The following is a 19,973-nucleotide window of genomic DNA, read 5'->3' as shown; positions in this document are numbered from 1 at the left end:
TTTTTCAATACTGTTGGCTGAGCTTAACTGTCCAGGGTTTCTGTGTTGTAACAAATACCTGTGAATAAGTAGCAAGCAGGTGAACCTCGGTTTCTATGGTTTCTATTTATAATAGAGCACATTTGTGGTTTATGGACACTTGCCACTTTGTAATAGAAATCTGAGCATTGTTTGCCCTCCTTCCCAGTTTCTTAAAAGTCCCTGATTCATATCCTTATGCCGCCTACTTTCTCTCTCCTTCTTTATCACAATTACCTGTAAGAGCCACTAAGTGTAATTTAATTTTGCTTTCCAATCCCAAGAAAGGCATTTGGATAGGAAAGAAACCACAGAGACCAGGCTGCTATTTTTGGAATCAGTTTGAACACAAGCTTTGTTTCTGAAAATTAGATCCGTTTGTGCCCTTAGCTGGGCAAAAGCCTCTTTCTAAGACAAATCACTAGCAAAGGGCTACTTGGCCCTTCTCTCTGGGCACAAGCTGAAATCCACAGGCTAAAGGAAGTTGTTAGAATCTGCAAGGCAGGGGGAGCTGGCCACTCCAGCCCTTTCAGCAAACACATTGGCTGTCGGCTGGATCAAATTAAACTATTCATCATTTATACTACCCTTGCCTTCTGGTGGCACAAAATCATCGCAGCCACGATTTGCTAAAATATGTCAAATGCCTAATTTAAAACATAGGCTGGAGACACGAGTTGAGATCATTCTTTTCCCAATGCCCACTGTTCAAAACTCAACCGCAAAGCCTGCTCAGAGGCCAGCTAGGGTGCAACGATGCAGTCCGAAATGTGAAAAGCACCATGCGTTGAGCAGGATTTTATTGTCACAGGACTATTGAGCAAACAGTATTTCCTAAGAGATACTGCCCCTTTGAATCTGAGGAAGATCAGTTTCTAGGAAGTTACTTTTAAAGTCAAATTGGCTGAAAATGTTTCTTTGAGAAAGGAGAAGACTGTCTTTTGCCCACTAAGGAAGAATGAGAGATGAGATGAATTTATACCTACTTAATTGTACACTAATGAGGAGACATGTTGCATGTTAGAATCATGCAGAAATTTGTATAAACCATCTCCAATCCACATTTAACTTCACACAAAGCAATTTCCCATCCTACTTATAAATATGCTTTTCTCGCTACTTACATATCATTTCTTGGAGCATTATACCATTGAATAGCCTGTCTTTCATATCTACCCCAGAGATGATCAGGCCCTTCTAAGTATATTGATGCTTTCCATTTTTGATTTCTTTCTTTTTAAAAAAAATACTTATTTTATGTATATGAGTATACTGTAGCTATCTTCACATACACCAGAAGAGGGCAGCGGACCCCATTACAGATGGTTGTGAGCCACCATGTGGTTGGTAAGATTTGAACTCTGGACCTCTAGAAGAACAGTCGGTTCTCTTAACTGCTGAGCCATCTCTCCAGCCATGCTTTTCTAAGTTCTTATATCCTTGGGTACAAAATAAGGTTATTATGTCACTTTAATTCTCACTGTAACTCTTCTGTTTTTAATAGCTTGTCTCTATGGTCAATTTTTCCTTAGCCAATATAAGAGTTACTGTATCAACACCACTTTGCTTTAACCAGTATGTGCACTGTATAGGGCAATGCCTTTCAAGCAAGTCAAGTCAATTATCAGTGTCTACACAATAAAGTTGCACACGCTGTTGATTTTCTTTTTAACTTCTGGAAGAATCAACAATACTCAGGCAAAGAGATTAACTGAATGTTATAAAGGAGGCAGAAGAAGGAAAGAATTGAGAGCTGTCCGTGACAGCGACCAGTATTATATATACTTCATTTTGGATGTAGTATCCAAGCATGGTTTAAATTTGCTCATCTCCTTGGTATAAGTGCTTACATGAAATGAACACAAGAGCTCCGGGGGTATTTTAAATACAGTTAAAATGCATCATCATTAAATCCTGGGCCTCTGGGAATGCCCACATCCTCCTGGAAGAGCCATGTGTGTCAGACTTAGTTCCAGACTTGGCGAAGACTCCAGCGCAAGTCTTTTCAACCACAAACCGGCTCAAGCTTTTATCTGCTTATCAATCCTTCTTGTAATCGCTCTATTTCCTCATACACTCCAGCTTTATTTGCTTAGCTTAAATGTTGACTTGTCTCCTTTTAATTTGCTTACACTGCCGCTGAACACAGTCTTTGCTTTCCTTTTACATCTTCTTCCATCAGCCCTTCTCTTCCCCTGTGTTTTTATCCACTGTGCACGCGTCTCGTCTTGGCCTCCACTTTCCTCCATGCCTCGTGTTTCTCTTGTAACACGGAGGCTCAGTGAGAGTTAGCATCCCCACTAAGGGCGCTCACTACATGATTCTGTAGGTAAGAGATGAGTCAAAGGAATACAATACGCATGGGCACAAACCCACAAGCCAAGAGAATGGGGAGAAAGCTATGTCAGATTCTCCAGCAGACCGTGATAGTACTGACATTGAAAAGACAACAAAAGAAACAAAGAAAGAAGCAGAGGTTGCAGGACCAAGCAGCTCAAGGTCCAGGAAGGCAGAGTGGTAGGGAGAAAAGACTGGACTTCCAGCCCACAGTGAAACAACCTGCCCTGATGGCTTCAGTAGCAGTCTCTCAAATAAATGAGAAAGCCAATTCCTTTAATTGTATACTCCAATGAGTATATAGATTAGCATATAAATTTTGTTTTGGTTTATGTTTTTGCTTTAAAATATAAATTATGTTTATGGTTCCAGTCGCATTGTGGTGGAGGAGTGCGAGGCATCGGTGGGAGGAGAAGTCCTTGGTCCTATGAAGGCTCGATAGATGCCCCAGCGTGGGGAAATCAAGGGAGGGGTAGGTGGGAGGGGTTGAGCAGAGGGACATCTTCTTGGAGCAGGGGGAGGGAGGATGGGTTGGGGGTTTTCTGGGAGGGGGGAATATTTGAAATGTAAATGAAGAATATTTTCAATATTCTTTCATTGAATATTGAATATTCAATATATTCAATAATATTGAAGACTTTATTTCAATAAAAATAAATAAATAAATCTTGTTTATATGGATAATGGTTATTTACTCACTAAAACAGATTACAATGCAGACACCTATCAAAAACCAAAAGGCAACATCAACCTAAATTCTCTATTGATGAGAAATTGTAAACATATATTTAAAGTAAGGCAAGTGGGAATGAAAATAAGCCATATTGTGACCAAATTCAGTTATTCTAGGTAGGCATGCAATTGTACTCTGTGCTTCTTGGTAACACAGAAGACCATGGGACATGGGATGTAACTGGTCCTTCAGAATCTTAGAGCAATCATAGGCTCCAGCACAAAGACCCTTAGCATCAGAACGTAGAGAGGAGAATCTTAAAAGTCATAGTGTGTAGTGACATTGGACACTGCAAAGTCATTTTATTTTAGATTGTTCCTTGGTAAAATTAATATTGTGGATGAAGTGGGGTCAGGTGCTGCCTGTGCGGTTACATGTCTATGTTTAATTTATGGATCATCAGACTTACTACCCTTTGATCGTATGTTTAAGTTACTCTTAGTTTTTGTTGTTGCTATTGACATTTTTCCCCAATGTTATGGATTGAACTCACAACCAACTGTAGGATTGCAAACCAAGTGCCCTGTACCACTAAGTCATACACCCAACTCCAATATCTCATTATTTTCCTAATCTACAATACTCACATAACTAAAGCAAGCAACAGTCTACTTGCTGTATCTTTATTTGATTTGTAACTTTCTAAAATATACATACTCAAACAATATATTATTGAATTTAATGTATTTAGTGACATTTAAAAATACATGTATATGTATGTGTGTGTGCACGCACATGTGTGGGTGCATATGTACATGTGTGAGTATGTATGTTTAGTCTGGTACTAACACTAAGGATCTTCACTCGCCATGCCATTCACTGAAGCATGGTCTCTCAGTCAAACACAGAGCCTATAAGGTAGCTCTTTGCTCTGGCTATCCTGGTCTCTGCCTCCCTCACACCAGAGTGACGCTCACTTGTAGGTTTGTGCGACAAGCCCTTTAGACACCTATCTTCTGAAACATGGCTAGCTCAGTGTTATGCTTTCTTTTTTATATCTACTTATTTATTTATTATATGTAAGCACACTGTAGCTGTCTTCAGACACCCCAGAAGAGGACAGCAGATTTCATTACGGATGGTTGTGAGCCACCGTGTGGTTGCTGGGATTTGAACTCAGGACCTTTGGAAGAACGGTCAGTGCTCTTAACTGCTGAGCCACCTCTCCAGCCCAGAGTTATGCTTTCAAACCTCATCCCTTGTGCTCCAAGTCATCCGAGTTATTATTTTCACCAATGGGATATATATCATAGAACAAATAGAACAAAATTGATCCTTCTCTCATCAGTGGGCATTTGGATTGGCCTGGTCATTTCTTTTTAAAAACTGAGCTACTACCAACATTTTCTAAGGAAAACAGGTTTTGCTCTGAATCTAGGAGGAGAAAAACCTTAAGGGACCACTGTTGGTAGTCGCTTTTGTGTTGGACAAGCTGGTGATATTTATCAATCATTAGTTCAAAACTTCCCTAAGTTACACATGCTCTTTCATATTTATCACACTTATCTTAAAAGATAAAAATTAAGTTATTGACAAGCCAGAATATTGCATCATACCATGTAACTTTGGAAATGGATATTTGGGCTTTACAAGGAATCAGGAGTTTCTTTAAGCCCCCAATTTTCCTTTCAAATGTAAAACACCACATACTGTGATTCATTAGCCTCCACTAACTGTCACATCTTTGGCTTCCTATTTTCTTACCAGAACCTAGCTAAGTCAGTACTGTGACCTCTCATTTTAGCCAACTATTACTTCCCTAAGGCAGTCCTCTGTTAAGACAGAGCCCAGAGCACAGTGATTCAACCTCAAAACCTGTTTGGCCTGTTTTGTTATCAGCTATTGTATAACACAGGGATAGAAGCTGCTGAGTCACTTTTTATATTGTTTTTATCTGAAGCATCATGGAATCCACTCTATCATAACTGTCCAGGTAGGGACGGTATGCCAGAGCAGAGTCCAGGACAGACCTAACTTGGATCCCAGGTGTTGACAGAAAGCACAGAGGCCCATAGTAGGTTGCAGGCATAAGTAGCTCTGAGGCATTCCTTTTACTTCATAGTATTAACTAACACACCATGTAAAAGGAATTTTCCAATGTCTAGATAAAGTATTTTGCTGCACATTGAAGCATTTTTAAAGTTATTAATCTGTCTTGGTATTTTCAAACAAGCACCAATCTTGACATTGCTTTAATCTAGCGCCAATCAAATTTCTTTCGAAGTAATATCTTTATTTGCTTCTCTTCAAGATCTAGCACTGTGTGCACTCTTCCCACAATACGGGCCCTGAAGGGGGCTTATATGATCGGAAAACTCTACTGCATTTTCAAACAGTTTGGAGACAGCCGATCCGATTAAGGTAAAAATACATTCCCCATGTCTGTTCTCATTTTATCTCAACTGCCAAATATGGGATCCACTATACAATACTGAATAGCTCCCATCTGATACCCTCGAGACAAGACACAGGCTGTAAATGCCAGTCAAACAGTCTTGAAGAGCACCGCAAACTCTGCTCAGAGGTGGAGGCAGCTGTAGGCACTGACCTTATGCGTTTCCTAATGCTGACTCTCTCGATTGACCTAAGTCTCATACAATACTTTTACTATGAGTCAACGGGCTTAAGGCACCCAGTACAGAGTTACAGACAGAAATGGCAGTGCTCCTCTGCAAATCTCTATCTTTATTGCACACTATCACGAGTTGGTGGTCACTACCTCTTTCTCTTGTTCTCTTGACCTTTCTTTTTTTTAATATTTTTATTTTTCTATATTCTTTGTTTACATTCCAAATGATTTCCCCTTTCCCAGATTCCCCCCTCCCCACATGTCCCATAAACCTTCTTCTCTCCATCCATTCTCCAATCACCTCCCTCCTTTTTCTCTGTCCTTATATTCCCCTCCAATGCTAGATCAATCCTTTCCAGGATCAGGACCTTCTCCATACTTCTTCATGGGAGTCATTTGTTATACGATTTGTGCCTTGGGTATTCAGGGCTTCTGGGCTAATTAATATCCACTTATCAGAGATTGCATTCCATGTGTATTCTTTTATGATTGGGTTACCTCACTTAGGATGATATTTCCCAGATCAAACCATTTGCCTAAAAATTTTGTGAATTCATTGTTTCTAATTGCTGAGTAGTATTCCATTGTGTAAATATACCACATTTTCTGTATCCATTCCTCCTTTGAGGGGCATCTGGGTTCTTTCCAGCTTCTGGCTATTATAAAAAAGGCTGCTATGAACATAATGGAGCATGTGTCTTTATTGCATGCCAGGAATCCTTTGGGTATATGCCCAAAAGAGGTATAGCAGGGTCCTCTAGAAGTGTCATGTCCAGTTTTCTGAGGAACCGCCAGACTGATTTCCAAAGTGGTTGTACCATCTTACAGCCCCACCAGCAGTGGAGGAGTGTTCCTCTTTCTCCACATCCTTGCCAACACCTGCTGTCTCCTCAGTTTTTGACCTTAGCCACTCTGACTGGTGTAAGGTGAAATCTCAGGGTTGTTTTGATTTGCATTTCCCTAATGACTAATGATGCTGAGCACTTCTTAAGGTGCCTCTCGGCCATCTGAATTTCTTCAGGTGAAAACTCTTTGTTTAGATCTGTACCCCATTTTTAATAGGGTGATTTGGTTCCCTGGGGTCTAACTTCTTGATCTCTTGACCTTTCTTTAGCATCTGACCTAAAACATTTTGTTTGGCATTCTGTTAGCTGTTTTAAGGAAGATTGATGTCAGTTTTCATCTACCATGAGTCCATTGCTTCCTTTGGTGGCTCTTGTTCCTGCATAAGTTATAGGTGATTCATACCAACTATTTAATTAGCTCACAAACTACAGGTTAGTTTCTCAGAAAGCTCCACTCCTCTTAACTAACCTTAATCATGGCTCTACAGCTGGCAAGATAGGTTGACCAGAAGGAGCTCTTCACATTTTTCTTAACTTTCCGGAATGTTGGCTTGTGTTTTGTACACGGTAGCTATAGAACTCTAAGAGCAGAAGGCAAATACCAACTTATAAATACTTAAGTCTCTACTCCTGCCACATTTGCTACTATGCCATCTAGCAAAACAAACTAACTCATATTGATTTAGACAGTTGTTAGTGAGGCAGGAGGCTGCCTAAGAGTGTGGATATATAATACAAAACCCCAAAAGGGAATTTACTAAAATTTGCACATCACTCTTGCTCAGCTGACTACAAATGTTTCTAAAGATTTTTGGTCTGTGCCTCCCATTTGTTTCTTTGGCTTTTGTACAATGGCCCTTATAATCCTTATAAAGACCACAGCATGCCACAGTTCTTATGTTTCTGTGTAATTATAACTTTTCCATATGAATGACTTCAAGATCCAACTTTACAGAACTAACTTGCCCCTCTGGATGGATTTTTCCAGAGATCTTCTGGATATTTCCATTGAGATATCTTATTGTGACTTCAAAGATGGCATGTCACAGGGAGGCAGGAAATTGATAAAATTATATTCCAATGAAAAGCATATTTTTATAAAGAAATGTTCCATACACAAAATGGATGTATGAAGTGAAATTACTGTAAGAAACGAATATTTCACTTAATGTTCTACCTGTTTTAAAATCATAGTTTTATTCCAGTCCCTCTCACCTCTCTTCCTCACCTAATTTAGTTCTGTCCTCACTACTCACCAGATAAAAGAACTCTAGAACATATTTCATTTTAGTTTCAATTTTCCAGCCCTAAAAAGTGATAGGAACACTTTACAGACAGAGCTATCATGTAAGAATTAACTTGGTTTTGTATGCTTAGTGTTTTAAACACACACACTACACACACACACACACACACACAATCTTAATTATTTCCTTTGCCTTCAAGTCCTACATTGAGCCTACATTGTTCACTCTCTACTCTTCTGTTTTGATTAGTCCTAGAAATCAAAATTAAGTTCTAATAACATCCTGTTTCACAGTTAATTTAGCTTTATTTTCCAAATTTACAGATGGCTATAATAAAAAAGCCAACCTCATGCAAATGTTCTAAGATAAGAGATAATACAAGCTAAATTGAGTGTGTTTGAGGTAGTACAATGCTAACTCTTCTCAAATGACACTTATTATAACTTTTTGTTCTACTAATAGTAAATGCAGAATTTCAGGGAAAACAGATTTACAAATCCTTTCAATAAAGAATTCCTTCTAAAAAGAAGATCAAATTTGTTGAGCCTTGAAAGCCCTCATTCCCTTCAAATCAAGACTGAACTCTTCTACCTGTACCTATTCATCCATATATTGCTTTCTTCATTCATGCACTAAACAATTAGTTTTTTTTCAAATGTGCATAGCATGACAGTTTGTGCTATGGCAAAAATTAGCACCTGTCTATCCCAGGATACTGAAAAGAAACCCCTACATTCAGAAGCTAGTTGAGCACTTAAGGCTAAGTCGTGGTGTTCCCTATTAAATATAAACAATCTCATAGGCCATCAACACCAGACAAGTCATGCTGTTATCATGATAGAGCAGGACAAAAAGGAAATCAAATCACTATACAACCATATTTGAACATCCACAAAAGCATAAACATTGTCTAATGACACAAACAACTAAATACCCATGTATCCTGGCTCACTTGGGTGACCATTGTTTCTTTACCAATTGCATCTTTAGTCTTCAGAGAGTCTTGCCTCAACAACATTTACTGATGCTCAAACATATATGCATCTCAGCTTCCCGATAGCTACCATTTAGAGGAAACCCTCTCTTCCTTACACCCTCCCCAGAATCAGACTCTCAAATACAGGAGTCTTTTCTAATGCTTTACTTCTGAAATGATCTATTCTTCTCTGTGGTATGTTTTTCTCTGCATGCCACTACAGTTGCACTACTGAGGACTTTTTGCTAAAAGGCATTGAGATTCTCTACTTACCCTTCTGACTCCCTAAGACTGAAAACTTCTCTGGAAAAGAAGCACTGTCTTAATAACTTTGTAGCACCCATATAGGAACTTTTAAAACAGAGAACACACAGCAAAATGTTTGTTGAGCCCTTTAGAAATCATTTCCTTCAAAGATAGAAATGGTGCAGAGACTAAGAAGAAAGAATTCAAATGATACCACTCAGAAGTACCAAGGACTCCTCTAGAAATGAGTCCTGGGCAGCAACTTTGAAAAAAAGGATCTGGTCTCCGGACATAGCATCTCAATATCTTATAATTAGTATTCAGAAATATGAGGTCAGATTTGCATTATAATGATCTGACATCCATCAGTATGAGATTCCTCTGAACCATTTAAATCAACTGCCAATGACCTATGCAACATTTGCATTAGTGGAAATATTTTTTCAATATTATTCTAAATTCCTTTCAAATTACTATGTACATGAAGTTCAGAAGTTCCTAGTAATTGCATTCCTTGAATTATGCTTTTCATTTTATCCTCAAAAAGGCAGAGAAATCATCAAAAGGTCTATTAATTTTTTTTCAAAACTTGAAGGCAATACAAACCATCGTATGAATTATAAAAATACATATAAACATTAAAGACTTTGACTTGCAAATTAATTCAATTTTTAAATAGAAAACATCTAACTGAAGAAACTCTTTAGAAAAAAACATGGCATAACAGAAAGATCATACACATGGGGTAGTATCTGAATTTTAGCTAAATAAGCAATAAGGGGGGTAATAGAAATCACATGATCTATATCTGCATCTATGCATTTTAGCAAAACTCTGATGGTCTATTAATCTTCAAAGAAACAGCCACATAAACTAATGCTAAAGTTGCAGGCTTTGGGAAAATAGCTACTAGGAGCCCTGAAACACTGTTAAAGCAGCTATTAATCTGCATAACTACCTTCCCTGGAGAAAGCAGCTCAATGCTTTCAGTGCTAAGAAGTGTTAAGGACCCCATTAAAAATGGAAATCAGGGATAATGCTGTAGAGAAAGTAGCAGTTAATTAGCAAGAAAATTAGCAAAAAGAAGATAGAATTATTTTGTTTGGTAATGTTTATAATGTAGCAGTGAAACTCTATTAATATCCACCCCAGTCAACTTTCAGCATGTGTAAGCTGAAAAATATTTCATAAACATTCTAATTTGAAATTATATATGTTGAGCATAAAAGCTGCAATTGCAAGTCTGACCCACAACATTAATTTTGTAAATTGAGTTTTGGTTTGCTTCCCATTTTAAAACTCTGCTCCAGTAATTCCTTTACTTTGAAGATAACCAGGGTTATAGGTGAGCGTGTATGTATATGATTTCTGGATATCATCTTCATGAGAGTTGTCATTTCTTCCTGACTTTATATCCATTCTATGTTATGAAAAATAGTCTGCCAATCTGGGGATAGGTTACCAGAGTTTATTGTTTTGGAGTTTGGAGATTATGCTATTATGACTGAATCTAACAACAACAACAAAACAACTCAGAAGGACAATGTATATGGTCAATGTCCTTAATATAGATCTCCCTACAGGTTAAAAATAAATGGGACTCAGACAGATCACTCAGCTCTTTAAGAAGACCTGAGATTTGCAGTAGGCATTCACTGAATTGTTCAGTTACCCAACTAGTGTTATTACACAAGTGCTAAACTCAAGGCAAAGGCAAGACAATGGTTTTACTTCTTACCACCTCTATTTACAGTTTACAGTTATGCAGAAAACAAAATTTCCATTATGACAAAGGATGCTAAAATCTATAAATAGAGACTCTTAATGTCCTTTAGAGAGTAAGGTAGGACTGGAAAGGAAAGGCATCCTAATAAACCTGATGAGTAAGTTCCATCTCATGAGGTAACAAAGAGGAAGGAGAGTAATGGGAGGAATTGTCTGTCTGAAGATCTAACTTTCAGGTGAGGCACAACTTTGAACTGGCTAAGACTGAAAGTTTCCCAGTGTAGGATTCTTGCTCTATGGAATGTATATTATGAGCCTAGACTAAAATAGTGATTTACATTTCTTTTTTTTAATTAGATATATTCTTTATTTACATTTCAAATGATTTCCCCTTTCCTGTTTTCCCCCTCCCCGAAAGTCCCATCAGCCTTCTTCCCTCCCCCTGTTCCCCAATCAACCCCTTCTCAGCTTCCTTGTCCCCTACACTGCTGCATCAAGCCTTTCCAGGACCAGGGGGACTCTCCTTCCTTCTTCTTGGGCATCAAAGAGTGAACCATTCAGATAAAAGTAGAAAAGTTTCCAAGTGAATAATATGTAACATGTATTAAATACTTATAATGAAGAGGTGGAGAGGTTCTTAACATTTCGCCTTTTTGAACAGAATCATGTCGTAGAATGAATCCTGCGGGAAAAAAGGTTTCCTTGTTATTCCCATGTTCTATATGAAAAAATGAGATAGGACTATCAATGCCTAGCTCTAGGTGACAAAGGAAATCAGCCACCCTGAAATCTAGATCCCATGTCATGAAGCATAGAATAGTTTGAGTGAAAAAGAACCACCAGTATTATATTTCCACCAAAATCCTATTCCATCAATGCTTTAGCCTCACTCAGATATTTGTTAGAAGACCACAAGTATCAATCTAATATTTATGCATGCTGATCATATAATATTTATTCTGGTAATATTGCAAGTTGGATAATCCAAAAGGAATTTTTTCAGTTTGATGAGACAATTCCTGTTTTTTCTTTCTTAGTCACAGGGCAAATCAAAAAGCACGGGGAAGGAATAGTTAGCTCTTATCTTACTGTGCACAAGATTGTGTATGAGTAATATGTTTAACTTTTATTTATTAAAAAAAAAAAGAAAAGAGAAAAAGAAAGAAAAAATCTCAAAAATCTCAGGATACAACAACAAAGCAACCAAAGTTCTGAAATGAACTCAACTGGACAAAAACAAGCAATCTGGGAGTCCACTAAACTATCACAAAAAAATAAATTCAACCAAGTTGAAATTTAGGTTTTCCTCTTTAAGACTCAACTTAGTATTCATAGTTTATAATTTATCTCATTCCCATAGAATTTCCCATTGTTTTTAATTTGTTGAAAACCTGAAAAGAAAAAAATCATTGCTTTTGATGAATAGAAACTAGTCATGAATGAAATATTGTGAGAATTCGAAAGTATTATCAACTGTGTTACTTCTTGGAGAAAAGACAGCACCCAGCTCATCTTAATGATTCTAAATCATAGTACTACAGTGCTTCTCAAAGGTATAATGAGATGCACATTCTCAAGTCTTTCCTCTATTAGTTATTTAAGACCCTATTAACTCAATTTTTAATTGTAATTTCAATGAAGTGTAATTGATACCACTTCTTACTACTTCACTATATCTTTGTGAGTTTTCTTTCTTTCTTTCTCTTCCTTCCTTCTTTCCTTCCTTTATTTCTTCTGTCTTTCTGTCTTCTTTTTAAATTTGAGTACTTAACAAAAAAAAATGCATTATTCACAGTTTAAGATACTTATCCATTTTTCCAGTACAGTTGAAAAGAATAATTGACTGCATTTTCCTTAAAGTAGTGGCAATTATATAATCACTCTATAAAACTTTAATATAAACATTATACAAGCGTATGTAGTATGCAGTGTTAGCATAAAAAAAGTCACATTAAAGCTGAGATAAATCTTTGATAAGTTAATTCCATCAGCAACAGGTTTTTCACATTCTTGATTCAAACCACAGCAAGAAGCAGATAACAAAGGAGTCTCGAAGAGGAGACAGATCCAGAGGGGGCTCAGCCGTGTTGTGATAAAAATTCCCAATCGCTTTCATGACTCTAACTATTCATTTGTCTGACTTGAAATGCTGGTCCTAAATTCTTATCCTTGATTCACCAAAAACACTTTTATTTCATAGACAACCATATGTGTATTTAAGATGTATTTTACTTTTGTTTCTATAAACCTCTTTTTAGTTGATTTTTAGAATTATAATAATTATATTTTGTTTGGGGGAAGAGCTACAAATCTAATTTTTTCATCTCAACACATGTACATTTAATATTCCTTGAGACCAAACACAAAGGGATAGAAATAATCTAGACAAAGAAGGATTGTATGATTGGCTGCCTGTGGAAATTTTCTAGTTGCTTAACTACACAATAGAGGTAAAGTGTATTATGCCAGTGTGGTTTACAAGTAGTCTGAAGCCATTCATTTATTCATTCATTAATTTTTTTTATTTTGACACTACATTGCTTATCTTTAGCCAATGTAAGTTTCAAAAGTTGGCTTCATATCCCAACTGAGAAAGAAATTAGCTGACGCTGCATTGAACACTCTGATGTCACTGTGTGTATTTCCTTTTCCTTTTATGTATTTATGTATGTATTTATTGTATGTATTTATGTATGTATGTATTGTATGTGTGTGTTTGTTGTATATATTTATGATTCTTTTATGTATTTATCTAATATTTATTTATTTATTACTTATTCACTTTACATCCCGGTCACTGCCTCCCTCCGAGTTACTCTCTCCCACAGTCTTTCCTCCCATCTCCACTGTGTGTATTTTCTATTGATCATTAGTAAATTCAACAATGTATGACCTACCAAACAGCAAAGCCCCACTCTGTTATAAAATGACAACATGAGACTATGTCTGAAAATAGCCATTTTATTTCCCCCAGGCTACTATAGCAATGGTTTTAGATTATATAACATCTGAAAAGAACCCTCATTCGACACTATAAATAGATCACAAATAACCTACATCCTGAAAGGATAGAGGAAAATTCCATTATTTTCATACTTCAAAACATTCTATTTTTATCCTATAAGTACCAATTCCCAATAATCACAAATTACAAGTATTGGGGTTAGAGAGATTAGTCCGAATTTAAGAGCACTTGCTGCTTTTATCAGAGGACCAGGGTTCTATTCCTAGCACCCACATGGCAGCTTATAAGTATCTGGAACTCCAGTATCAGAAGATCCAGTGCCCTCTTCTGACCAACAAAGGGTACCAGGCACGCACATGGTACACTTGCATGCAATGTAGGCAAAACACTCATACATACTTAAAATATATTAATAAATATTTTATAAGCTACAAATATTGATTATTGTTTTATTTTCCAGGGTAGATTCTAAAATAGTGTGTAGGCAACAAAAGCAAGGTAGGTGGAAATGGAGGGTGGGAGAGGGAAGAGAGAAATATTGCTTTAAGAAGGATGGAGGTAGAGGAGCAGGCAAGGCTTCCCACAGAGTGTTTTGCATCTTATCCAGGTGATCCCAGGAGACACAGAGACTGTCCTGTGCTGGGGGCTCCTCTAGCCCTCCTGTGCACAGAAGTAAGCCACCCTCAAGCTTAGGAGGCAGAGAGAAAGAAACCTCATATGCTTTTTAGATGCTTATGAGCATAAAGCCAAATTAGATACCTAACAAAGCAAATACCAAGTCTTTTAAGTTTGCTGAGTCTGCTCCTAGCAGAATGGTTGGTCACAGAGCACAGCAGTTAATTCTTAAGTAAGAACACACATAAAAGTAAAAGACAGAAAGATCAAATTTGATTTAAAAAAAAAAAAAAAAACACTCAAAAGTTCCTCCAGGGATTTTTTTTTTTTTTCTGTTTTGCTGTTGACTTTGTTTTGGGCAGCACTGATAGGACCCAGGGTTTTGCGAGCATGCACACACCAAAAAAAGGAAACATCTTTACCAGTTTATAATTTTGTATGCTCCAGACCAAGACCAAGTTGACCCCAGTGCTGTGGACCTCAGAGAGCAAAACAGCACAAGTGGGAAGTGGGAAGGAAAAATCTGAAGTCCTACAGTCTTGGAGGGCACAGTCTCAGTGACCCAAAGACCTATTACTAGTCACCAACAGGTGCCCAGGCCTTTAACACATAGTAACCAGCATCAGCTGTCTTTAAAAACACCAAATACTATTTTCTAAAGCATCTCCAAATAACCAGACCTCAAGCATAAAGTTTTTGATGGATTCTAGATTGAAAATGTCAAAGAAGAAAAGCACTCATCTATAAGAGGATCTAGGAATGAATTTGAATTAACAATAATATAAATCTAAGAGTTCTTCACAGAAACAAAATTCTTTAAGAGTCGAGCTATTGTGTCACTTACTGTAAGATACTCAGGAAACTTAAAGCATGTCCAAGTGTAGTAACAACCCCTTAGTGCAGTGGTTCATTTTAACAATAGTGTGGTTCTTGTGACATCTCTACTTCCAGGTATCCGGATGTTCAACAAACTAAAACCCTCAATTGATTTGCCCAAGTAAGTAACAAATGCAGAAGAGCTTTAATTGTTTTCCTACTAAGGAAAAACAAGATCAAGACATACACAAGTAACTACTGTATTTTGAACTAAATAATTAGAAATTAGACGAATCTTCTTTCATTGGCTTTTCATTGCTTCCTCATATCCACTAAGTGGTTAAGACAACAATCTCTCTTCGGTTCCATTTACTGAACTCAATTAACCATGTTAATTTGATAGGTGTTGAAAGAGAAAACTGAAATATGGGCTAAAAACCTCAATGAAGGTAGTAAAAGGTTTTTACGTGATTCCTTTGAAATAAATACTGTATGAGTCTCTTGAACATCCTTACTTTGAAACCTGTGAGTTAAAATCACATCTCTTAGTGGGATGGAGGTACTTTTTGCAACCCGTAGCATTCAGCCAAGTGGTGGCAAGAAACCAGGTACATGGGCGAAACTTCCATATGTGTCTACAAGAAAACAGGTATCCTGTCCTGGCAAAGACCAAGTAGGAGCCCCTTTGGACAGCATATATGGGAGCCTACTATGGAAAGCTGAGTTAGCAGGGACGGAAATGCAGTTGACAATTGACTCCAAGGGGAAAGGTCTAAGGAAAGTGAGAACGGGTGTTCTTGGCTATAAACCAGCCTTGTGAATTGAAAAATAACCACAGTACTTTAGCTGCTTTATTCTGTGTTCCTAGACAGCAAGCTAAATTAGTCCAGACATGATTCCTGGCCTTTTAACCAGGGTATGTTCAACCTGAGATAGCTCATCTTCTTTCAATCCCCTCAACAACAGGATTTGTAGTCCAATAAGGATGAGTATACCACATTACAAAATGAGAGAGTGTAGGCAAGCCAGAGACCTACAGAGAAATTAGAGTCCCTACCCTACAATAAATAAAAGATATTTAAACACTAGTATATCATGGATTCAAGGCACTAAATATTAACATTAAAGCATTTGTTCTGATAATGTTACACTGAATATAAACTATGACTAATGCTTGACAAAGAAACAAAGTATTAGGAAATGCATGTAACTATGCATTTAGTGGATAAGAAAAAGTTACTTTCTTTTCTGTTTAGATGTGTCTCGGGTATTACCCACCTTCATGGGAAACTAAGCGAGAAAATCTAAACTACCACAGAAATTAAGAGTTCATTCAGGTCACTGGTTCACTCATTCTTTTTTTTTCCCCCTTGAAGCAAGGTTTACTGTGTATCTGAGGCTGTCCTTGTATCCACTGTGTAGCTCAGTCTAACATCTAATATGTAGCAATCTTCCTGCCTCAGGCCCCCTTGGTTACTGAGATTACAGAAAAGCACCACCATGCCCAGCTAGGGAATCTTCTCATTTGATAGCATCAATTCCTCCCAACAAAAGTCTAAGTCAACTCTTGGTCTCTTGCTCTTCTCTTGTTAGTTCTCTGCTTCATTTCCCCCTGCTTTCCCCATTCCCTTCCCCCCTCTCCACAAGCTCATGGCTAGCCTGGCCTTTATTCCTGTATCTCTCTCTCTCTCTCTCTCTCTCTCTCTCTCTCTCTCTCTCTCTCTCTCTCTCTCTCTCTCTGCCTCTACTAAACCCTTAGGTCCCCTCTCCATGTCCTGAATAAACTCTATTCTATACTAACAACAACAACAAAAAAAAAAACAGTCTAAGCCAATTAATGCCCAGTTAGGCATAAATTATAGCCTTATTAATTTTAAACGTTCCTGGTATTGGGAAAAAAATGTCAAAAATCACCAAACTATCCTTTCTTTAGAAATACTAAGCTTGGAACACAGCAGCAATGGTCCATCGCTGCTGCCTGCCATTCTGTTTCCTGGGACCCTAAGAGATGCCCAGCTCACAAAGAAACCAAAATTGTGGAGGAGGCAGAGTGGATCTGATCAAAATTACACAAAATGAAATTCTCTAAAAATTAGTAAAAAAAAAAAATGTCATATTCAAGTAATAATAAAAGAAATCAAGCAGAAAGAAAAATCTCTAGATGAGAAGATGAGAGGATTCCCAGTGATCTCCTGTCAGGAGCCCTTCTTACTATAAGCCTGTTTCCTGAAAGATGCTCCCTGTAGGAGATTTCATTGAAACTCATCACCAACACTGAATCTTTACCTGCTTTCTAATCCACCAGATTCTGCATATCCATTAAGATTACATTTTACCTACATCCTAGTCACACAGCCCTAACATACCCACCGATTTCACGCCTGCTCTTTGAATGGGCAGATGGATGACTGGATGCGGCTTAAATAAATTTATAATGGTTTTCTTCTCTTATGCCATTATAAACTGTTGGAATTATTCAAATACTAAATGAACTCTCTTGTGCCATTATAAACCATAGGAATTATTCAGTCTCTCTCAATATCTCTCTCTCCCTCCCTCCCTCCCTCTCCCCCCCCACCCCCCACCTGGAGGAAATATTTAGTTTGGCTCATAGTTACTGAAGGTTTTAATCTGCCATGGGACAGCAGGCATAGTGATTAAGTTCAGGGTGGAAAGAACCTGTGACAGACTGTGTGGTGTAGCCGTAAACACCCAGAGGAGATGGAGTAGAGGCTAGGTACACCCTGCAGAGGCTTGGCCACCACCTAGGCACAACTCCGTAAAGCGTCCACAGACTTCAAACGTAGCACCACCAGATGGAGGAAAAGATTCAGAACCTGAGCTTGCACGGGTCATTTGCGATTCAGTCCGTAAGGTGTATTCAACAAACGTTTGTAGTTCATTTCTTACAAGGTTAAATAATTGGTTAACCTCCACAATCAGGGACAGATAACTGGAACTGAGACAAAGATCAATAACAGTAGATATGCCCATCATCAGTCCCCCTCTAAAATCACTTTTTCAGGATGAAATCTTAATCTACTATTGGAAGAAATGTCGCCTTTACTTTTCTTCTTAAAATTTGCTGTCTATACCTGGCCAGTTTTTAATCCTAAAAATCAAAAGCCAATGTAATTTGAATAGTAAACCTCAGGATCCAGGAATCCCAATAAGTTTTCTCGGTTATGATTTCACCAGGAAAAAACAAAAAAGCAAAAAACAAAAAAACCTACTGTTGTGCAGTTGTTTTGTCGTCTATGTAAGTTAGCCCACTTGTGAGCCTACCAGAATGGAAATGGTTGTGGTTAGCTGCAGGATTTGTAGCATTAGTTTGGAATGCTTGGAAAGTTAACACTAAATAGCCTCAGATTTTAGATTTGAAAGTAGGTTTAGAAGAGACTCTAGCGGCCCGTAAATGAAAATGTAGTTCTATTGAAAGTGAGGCAGAGGGAGAGTTTTAAATGTAGTAGGTGTGCCCGCTGTAATCAGTCATTTTAGCAGTAATCACCTGTGTGGTCTCTCTCGCTTTGCGAGAAAGACATGCTTCGAGTAATAGCTTCTGAAATGTGTTTCCACACACTGGACCTATCTATGCAGATGAGAGGCCGTGGATAGGAAAGAGGAGAACCAGAGCTCAGTCTCCGACCCCGAAAGAATCAAGAAAAAAAGTATGGCCTGTGCTACTCACGGCTCTGCCTGGAGACTCCGGTCCTCCGCCACGTAATTGGAAGGAATGTAGCCCTGCAGCTGCTGACCTGAGCCGGTTCCCTTCTTCTCCAAATGTCTGGCCAACCACCAGCCCTCATGCGAAGTGTCCAAGACTTGGAGTTTGTCGCCGGCACGGAAGCTCAGGTCCTCTGCGGTACGGGCTTGGTAATCAAACAGAGCCACAAAATACTGGCCATGGCTTCTCTCCGGCTCTTGTGACCTGGGAGCCTCTGGGGGACAGTAGGCCCCTGGATTCTCAATCACCACTGACTTGTCTGCCTCTTGGGACCAGCATGGGAGAAAAGGCTGCAGGTATGCCCAGAGCCTCACGCAGACGCTGCCCATAGTGTTCTGGGTAGAAGTAGCGGGGGAGGAAAATCCTCTCCCCACAAGCTGTACAGAGCCACTGTCCTCCACCAGGCAGCTTCCAAATCAGCTGCAACTCACCATACCGAGCAGAGCTATAAAGTCCTGCTTAGGATCTCTCCCGGCAGATCTGGGCTTGGCCAAGACACTCACAGCTGGCTTTCTGTTTGTAGCTGCTGCCCTGGGGCAAAAATCAAGGGAGGACCTAGCAGGAGGAGGTCCAGTGGGAAGGTGCTTCTTCCTGACTGCTTGGACCCCCAACGATAAATAAAATAAAAAGGGTTTTATTTAGAGGGACATCTGAGAACAAAGAGCAGCCACCTCTCCCTCTGTCCCAGGAAAAAGTTACGGAGAGGCTAACTCCAGGCAAAAGCTCCCAGGCCGGCCTGCTCCAGCCGTTCTCACCCTCCTTCAAGCCTGCAGCTGAGCCAGTCCCGCTCTCCCTGCTCTCCCCGAAGCTTTCCTTCTTGCTAATGAATAACCAGGCCGTGGAGGTTATCGCCTTTAACATCCTGAGCTGTACAGGCTGTAATAATTCCTCCTAACTTCCTGGTTTCTTTTTGTCTGATCTAAAAGGAACTCCCAGGTCAGTTTTACCCCTCCCTCCTCCCACACCCAGGATAGACCAGCCCCCTTACCGAGAAGCCAGATTCTTAAAGCAGCCAAAACCCATACTCTAGAGAAAACAGGCTAGCCCAGATGGCTATCTGTCTTGCTATATTCCCTACACAGAATGCAAGGCAGAGATTTATTTCCCCCTGCAAATATGAGCAGGATTGTTATGATACTGGTAGAGAAAACTTTAAA

General features: G+C 38.7%; 1 protein-coding gene across 1 annotated transcript in view; it reads right to left on the bottom strand.

Annotated features, from left to right (window-relative positions):
- Frk (fyn related Src family tyrosine kinase) overlaps positions 1-19,711 on the bottom strand; it is a 96,953-nt gene extending 77,242 nt beyond the window's left edge. Inside the window, exon 1 of the mRNA XM_052164262.1 lies at positions 18,781-19,711. Coding sequence (XP_052020222.1) covers positions 18,781-19,145 — 365 coding nt within the window. The 5' untranslated portion in view covers positions 19,146-19,711. The remainder of the gene's footprint in view (positions 1-18,780) is intronic.
- Positions 19,712-19,973: the final 262 nt, after the last annotated feature.

Source organism: Apodemus sylvaticus, chromosome 19 (assembly GCF_947179515.1).
Source record: "Apodemus sylvaticus chromosome 19, mApoSyl1.1, whole genome shotgun sequence".
NCBI lineage: Eukaryota > Metazoa > Chordata > Mammalia > Rodentia > Muridae > Apodemus > Apodemus sylvaticus.
Note: the sequence above shows the minus strand (reverse complement) of the source record. Positions and strands in the feature narration are given on the sequence as shown.